Source organism: Octopus sinensis, linkage group LG13, assembly GCF_006345805.1.
Source record: "Octopus sinensis linkage group LG13, ASM634580v1, whole genome shotgun sequence".
Classification (NCBI taxonomy): Eukaryota; Metazoa; Mollusca; class Cephalopoda; order Octopoda; family Octopodidae; genus Octopus; species Octopus sinensis.
Window position 1 is genome coordinate 34,934,122 of NC_043009.1, and position 8,148 is coordinate 34,942,269.

At 39.5% G+C, this 8,148-nt stretch overlaps 1 protein-coding gene across 2 annotated transcripts in view; it reads right to left on the minus strand.

Moving 5' to 3' along the window:
* The window catches only part of LOC115218648, an 11,420-nt gene extending 6,583 nt beyond the window's left edge, over positions 1-4,837 (minus strand). The window contains exons 1-2 of one of the 2 annotated variants that reach the window (XM_036508302.1): positions 4,535-4,837; positions 2,925-2,927 (exon numbers count right to left, since the gene is read on the minus strand). In XM_036508302.1, the coding sequence (XP_036364195.1) occupies positions 2,925-2,927; positions 4,535-4,598 (67 nt within the window). In that variant the 5' untranslated portion in view covers positions 4,599-4,837. The remainder of the gene's footprint in view (positions 1-2,924; positions 2,928-4,534) is intronic. The other variant, XM_029788565.2, reaches the window with a different exon arrangement.
* Positions 4,838-8,148: the final 3,311 nt, after the last annotated feature.

Here is an 8,148-nt window from a genome sequence, read left to right on the forward strand (position 1 = left end):
ACACACACACACTCGTCCCTCGCTCTATACGGTACACGATTTTCACTTCACGGTTTTCGTTTTGGTTGATTTGATTTATATTTGTGATTTCAAGTCTACAGAAACATCAGTTAATCACTTTCGAGAAAAAAAAAACGACGGAGGCGTTAAACGGCATCGTTTTTGAACAGTGGAAAACGCGTCTGGATCGATGCACTGCTTCAAATGGAGAGTACTTTAAAGGTGAGAAAACAGTAAGCATGTAAAACCATGTGAATAAAATAATATTGCAAAATTCCGGTTTCTTTTGGGTACTCCTCGTATTGGGTTTCGTATAATTGTACGCCAGAGTCACTTTGTTGGCTTGTGCTGCTCTCTAATACATACATACATACATACATACATACATACATACATACATACATACATACATACATACATACATACATATATACATGCATGCATACATACATACACACATACATACATACATACATACATACATACATACATACATACATACATACATACATACATACATACACACATACATACATACATACTTACATACAAATATACATACATACATACGTGCATAAGCAGTTGTCCGAAAATATCATCACGGTATTATCAACCGATGAAGCATGACGTGGTAGCTAGGACACTATATAATGAAATCCGTTGGAAGGGTTACCCGAGGACAAAGAAATAAGAACTCACAGTATAGCCACTCATAATAAAAAAGGAGTACTGGTGGAATGTCTCAGTGAAGACCTTGTAGTGGATCCTGCAAGTATGAAGTGGATTCGATCCACCATAGCCAAATTTAAATTAACACTGCAGCAGAATTTTTCCCACGGTGGAACAATGGTTTTTCTCTGACAGCAGTTTGACATTCACCAGATTGCCTTTAGCCAGGTCGAAATAATGTCTTCACCACTTGACCCTTTCTAACCTCTTCTACTTCACCAAAAGCTAGAACAAGACCACCAACTAAATCTGTTGTTCACAATGATATATCTATCCTTCTGGATAGTTATAAAAGCAAGAACAACCCAAGCAAAAATCAGTCGGTGACGACTCAACGAGTCCAGTCACATCGTGATGACCGAAGTAGTTAGTCACTTTGGTGACAACGAAGTCTGGCTGACCAGCTAGAACCTTGGTCAAAGGGAGAAATGAAGTTCACTGTCAGCAACTGTGAGACAACACCATACAACTCTCACTAGCTCTAATTCTGTTCTCTTACAACATCATTCTACCTCTTTCTGTAAGTACTACTAAACAATAAAAAGGACACAAACACAAACTTTACTTCGCATGCTTTTGAATTTATCATAACCTGCACGTCGAGGCAAGGTATTGTAACGTAACGGTAAATAAATATTTCCTTAAAACTTCGTGCATTGTCCATCTTTCACATCTTATAACTTGCGGTTATGACAACAAATTTTTATCGTTACAACTGCTGACTCCAACATTTCATAATATTGTTTACAAATCAATTCCTCCTGTTACAACCTCAATAAAATGTAAGCACAACAGACCTGATATAATGATTTAGGATAGAGAAGAGAAACTGTGTACAGCTGTGGAAATTAGCTGTCCAGCGGATGTTAACATAAAGTTGAAGATCAGTGAAAAAGAGAATATTTATACTGAACTGAGAAATCTGTGGTTACCCTATCCAGTTTACAAGTTCAGGTTTATACCTGTAATTATTGGGGGCGTGGGGTATGTAACATACTGCCTAAATAATAATCTTGAGAAATTAAGCTTCTCAAAACCAGGAAAGAAAAAGCTGATTCGAAGACTATAGATCCGCTTCATCACTGGAACTGTAAAAATTGGTAAAACTTTCCAGAAATTTATCATTGAAGTATATATGAGCATGTCTAAATATGCAAGGATATGCATGAGAATGCATACATAAAACAAAACATACAAATCTGCACGTTACAAAAAACATACATACAGCATTTCTACCCTGACTATAAATTCTCATTTTACCTATCATCGTAAGTGCATTAGGTTATGTACCAACAAATTTGCACAAAAACCTAGAAATACTCGGTTTCACGGAAATCCAATCTATTAGTGGTACAGTGGAGTTTTATAACACATTGCAGAAATTTTCCACGAGAGATTCTTACGTGAACAGATGCACACACTTGGGTGTACTCATCGACAGTTCAACCAACACATCAACTCAACCACATATTTAAGAACACCTAGAACTCTCTTCACAAAAAAGGTCTCGTTGCTTGAACTCTCTTTAAACCTTAGATAAAGCTCAAACAAAAATCATCCATCCATCCATATAATCCATCGTGGCATTCTATCGGTTACGACGACGAGGGTTCCAGTTAATCCAATCAACGAAACAGCCTGCTTGTGAAATTAACGCGCAAGTGGCTGAGCACTCCACAGACACGTGTACTCTTCCTTAAGGAAGTTCTGGGTAAAATTCAGCGTGACACAAGGCTGGCCTTTTGAAATTTAGGTACAACAGAAACAGGAAGAAAGAGTGAGAGAAAGTTGTGGCGAAAGAGTACAGTAGGGTTCGTCACCAACCCCTGCCGGAGTTTCGTGGAGCTTTTAGGTGTTTTCGCTCAATAAATACTCACAACGCCCGGTCTGGGAATCGAAACCGCGATCCTATGACCTAACTACTGGGCCATTGCGCTTTCTCATATAACCTATATTATATATATGTATAATATATTATGATATTTATTATATCTATTGTGTGTGTGAGAGTGTGTGTGTGAGTGTGTGTGTGTGTGTGTGTGTGTGTGTGTGTGCATACTTAGTGCAGGTGCGTGGCTTAGTGGTTCGGGTATTCGGCTCAAGATATTATGGTTTCAAATTCCTGGCGGCTCGTTGTGTTCTTGATACAAAACACTTTATTTCATGTTACTACTTCACACTGGTAGCCACTGAACCTTCTATGTTTTCTCTGCTTATTTCTGTCTTCCTATCTGTTGAAGAGCGTAGGGTCGAAATGCAAAAGACTTTCTCACTTCCCGAGCGTTAAACTAATACATTTGTTTGTTGCTTACGCACCCGTCTTCGTCTTTTGATTTGCTTTTTTTGGTATATTTCAACTATATATATGTTACAGCCCCAGGCCGACCAAAGCCTTGTGAGTGGATTTTGTACACGGAAACTGAAAGAAGACTGTCATATATATTTGTGTGTGTGTGTGTTGTGTGTGTGTGTGTGTGTGTGTGGTGTGTGTGTGTGTGTTGTGTGTGTGTGTTTGTGCGTGTGTGTGTGTTTGTTTGTACCTCTACCATTGCTTGACAACCGATGTTTCTGTGTGTACCTTCCCATAACTTAGGGCTTTTGGGAAAAGATACTGATAGAATAAGTACTAGGTTTATAAAGAATGAACCCTGCGGTCGATTATTTCGACTAAAGGCGATGCTCTAGCATGGCTGCAGTCACATGAGTGAAACAAGTAAAGCAATTAATAAGAATTAATCACAAGCAGGGTATCTGTGCTAGTAATTAATAAAAATAATAAAATATTAATTTATAAGGTATAAACAAATTGTGAACATTTATATATGCATATGTACACACACACACACATACACACACATACATACATACACACATACATATAAATATACACACACATACATATATACATGTATACACGCGCAGAAACTTACATACACATACATGCATATATAGGTGTATACACACACATTCTTCGTACCCATCACCCCCGTAAATGGTAATTAATATAGATCCATATTCGTCAATTCATTGTTAATGACATTTTGAATTAGTCTGTCTACGCAATTGCGTTTCTAGAAAAGTATATCTATTCTTAACGGTTTTAATAAAGTGTTGATATGTAATAAAATGTTGATGCTTAAATGTACATTTAAACATCAAAATTTTATTATAACCGTTAAGAATAGATATACTTTTCTAGAAACGCTATTGCGTAGACACTCTGTTCAATAGATATAGAATAGTGGTACTACAATGCACCAATATTTACAGGAAATAGCAGTTGATAATATACGACGCATTATCGCAAAGTTTCACTGTATATACATATATTGGCAAAGATGTTTGCGGGCGGCGAACATAACAAATTTCATCCTACCTGTAAAAAGAACATTAAATAAATGTACAACACAAATGTGGATAATCTAGGACCTAGGTTTCGAACTTTCCAAATTACGTCTGTTAAAGTAGATTTGATTAGTTCTACTTGGCTAGATTCACCTAGACAAAATTTTGAATGCTGTTACATACATACATACATATCATGCACTAACTGTTACTTTCTCAGATGCAGCACGGAATTTTGTCAGTAAACAGGTCGCGGTCTCAAAGCGACGAAAATATTTTGACAAATTAAATATAAATGTTGAAGTGAATCTAACGGTTTTTGTGTGATTTTTTAAATGGCTTATAAACACCTTCCACACTGCAACTGCTTTCGTTCCAGCACACAATCTCGGTTCAGGTCACTTGCTATATATATATATATATATATATATGATACATAATATATTATAAAAGGACTAACCTTGTGTTGGCAACAACACTATGCCCAAGGAACAAAGGAGTAAGAGGAAATCAAATCTTGCCATGATAGTTGAAAACGATGTAAATGCTTGAATTGTTACTGACGCACCCTATTTATAGGATGTGTCAAGTTGGGCCGTTATAAGCAGCAAGAATTGTAAATACTATTTACTACACATATGTATATATTTATGTGTGTATATTTGTGTGTATGTGAACATAGAGCAACGTTTTATGTACACGTAGCATTAAATGGGAAAAACCGAAGCTAGTAGTTGGACCTATTGCATTATAAGCAACAACTATTGCATTAATTATAGATACAAAGGCAGCACTATGCATTAAAACAGAAAATGAAACTGAAGTTAAAGCGAGACTATGAATCACATTTCCTAGCAAAGCACTTGGGTTTTCTCCGAAGCTATTCTAATGCGTCAGAAGAAACAGAAAGTAATATTTTCTGGAATATTTTTCATAAGCAAACCCACTCTCCTTTTTCAAATCTGTTTACAAATATAGAAGTAAATTCCTGGAATTATTTATTCTCTAGCTGTTTCAAATGTATAATTCATTATAATACCTAATTCCTCATGTTCTCTATAAACTACATGAAACATTTTTATTAAAGAGGGGTGGAGGGATTAAGAGCATAAAACTCATTCTTTTATTCTTTCACTGGTTTCAGTCATTAGATCCCGGCCATACTGAGGCATAGCTTTCAAGTGTTTTCATTGATTACGTCGAGCCCTGAAGTTTGCCGGATGTTTAATTTAAATCACTTCTTGAGGTTATCTCAACAGATATTCTATAGAAATTATAGACAGCACTGGATTTTGTTATGGCGTTTCGTATCCGAGACGTCAGATGTAAACAAACAATGAACTTGAAAATAAAAAAGAAAAAAAAGGCAAAGAGTGTGTATGCCATATTTCGAGAGTTTTTGCTTCTTCATCAACACCCATCTAACGTGGAGGCACATGGCCTAGTGGTTAGAGCAACGGACTCGCGGTTGAGGGATCGCCGGTTCGAATCTCAGACCGGGCGATGTGTGTGTTTATGAGCGAAACACCTAAGCTCCACGTGGCTCCTGCAGAAGGTAATGGTGAACTTCTGCTGACTCTTTCGCCACAACTTTCTCTCACTCTTTCTCCTGCATCTTGTAGCTCACCTGCGACGGATCGGCGTCCCGTCCAGGTGGGGAACCTTATGAGCCAGGCATGGCTCGAGAAGGAACAAAAAAAAATCCATCTAACCCATTAATAATCCACAGACACATTGCTTAGATAGCCACTAAACATAGCGGTGTAACGTTATTGCATGTGCCAATCTTACATATTAAACATATTCCTGGAAGCTGGTACGTAATTATCAATGACTTGTGAGGATACGATATTTCGTTATGCCACGATTAAGGGGGGCAAAACACCCTATTGATGGCATATTGATCTCATTGTTTTTTTACAGCTGACGTCTCGGAATACGAAACGTTGTAACAAATTTCAGTGCTGGCTAAATTTTCTATAGAATATCTGTAGAGATAACCTTAGCGAGTGATGTAAAGCGCACTGCTAACACAGAATTACACGGTACTGACTAATAAAAACGTTTAATATATTTTATAGTATATAATAGTTGCATTACGAAATACTACGTCCCTGCAAGTCATTTAGTTTAAGGATCAGGTAGCAGAGTCGTTAAAACAGCGGACAAAATGCTTTGCAAGATTTGTTCCAGATCTATGCGTTCTGAGTTCAAATCCCGCCGAAGTCAACTTTACTTTTCCTTCTTTCGGGTCCGATAAAGTGGACTGACAGAATCATTACAACGTCAGATGGAACATCTTGTGGTATTTGTTGCAGTTCTTTTGCGAGTGTTCTGAGTTCGATCGATCTGTGGCCTAACAGTACCACCAATTTTTTGGTATCCTTTAAGGAAATCCACTTAAAGGAAATCTGCTATGATTCTACATACTATGGGCCCGGTTTCCCGGTTTCTGTGGCGTATGTGTTCCCTAACTGGACGGAACGCCAGTCCATCGCAGCGTTACACATTTTTGCCAGCTGAGTGGACTGGAGCAACGTGAAATCTGCTATGATTCTATCTACTGGACCAGATCTCCTTCCACCATCCTTCCTGCCTGCAGTGCCGAAGGAGCAGCAATGAATCATGAATATTAAGCTCTTAACCAAACATAATTTCGTGTTGGACGCAAAAAATACTTGTCATAGTTAGTTAGTTACTTAATTTGGCTCAAAAGCAAATAGCAAGGCTATGTAGGGGGACATGGAGTTAAGTACAGGGTGGTGTTCATGTAAAGAGTTCAGGCCACTTGAGGTCCAGGGAGGCTTTGAACAAAGCGGTCGTTGGCATCTTCACCATCTCGTCTGGCAGCTTGTTCCACGGATCCGCAACCCGGACGGAGAAAGCTCCTCTCCTTCGATTGAGATGAAATCGTCGAAGGTAGAGCTTTTCGGAATGACCCCGCAGCCGACGCTCTGGAGCAGGAGTGAAGAACAGCTCTTTCGAGAGGTTACACTTTCCGCTTATGATGTTGTGGGCGAGAATGAGATCACCACGGCGGCGGCGTTTTTCAAGAGAATAAAGGTCGAGCGTCCTCAGCCTTTCTTCGTAGGACAAATTTTTGAGACCATGAACCATGCGGGTAGCCAGCTTCTGGACTCTTTTGAGATGCTGTATGTCTTTGAGGAGATAAGGAGAAGAGGCTTGAATCCCATACTCCAATATGGGTCTCACCAGCGTGACATAGAGTGGTAGGAATATGGCTGCTGTGAGCGTTCCGAATGACCGTCGAATCAAGAACAGAATTCCGCGTGCTTTGTTGACAGCATGGACGCACTGGGCCGAAGGCGAAAAGGAGGAATCCACCAAGATACCCAGGTCCTTTACCTGATCGGTCCTCTCCAGCAGCAGACGACCCGGCTCGAAATCAAGTTGAGTTGCAGGAGTAGAGCCGACAGGCAGATGACAGCACTTTGACACGTTCAGACACAGGTCCCAATCGTTAGACCACTTCCAAATTTGGTGGAGGCATCGACGAAGATCCTCTATATTACCGCGAGGAGCGACCAGTTTGATATCGTCGGCAAATAGAAGGGTGTGTTGCGTGAGGTCGTCGGGCAAGTCATTTATGAAGACTAAGAACAACAAGGGCCCAAGCACTGAACCTTGAGGCACGCCACTTCTCGCACTGGAGACGTCGGACCGCGAACCATTAACTTGGACTTGGAAGGAGCGATCTGAGAGGAAGGCACCAACCCATCGTACAATATCCGGATGGAAACTATATGCTTGAAGCTTGACAAGTAATAGGCGGTGGTTTACCGAGTCAAAAGCTTTGGCAAAGTCCAATAAAACGATGTCAACAGCATCACTATCATCGAGGATGCGCGTCACCAATTCTTCCATTACTAGTAAGTTGGTTAAGCATGATCTCTTCGGCACGAAGCCGTGTTGGAATCAGAGATAGAGGCTGTGTTTAGGAGGTGGAGCATCATACTTTTCTTAAGGATGGTTTCGAACATCTTGCTGATTATTGATGTAAGGGAAACCGGTCGGTAGTTAAGCGGGTCTTCGCGGCTCCCTTTCTTGAAAATT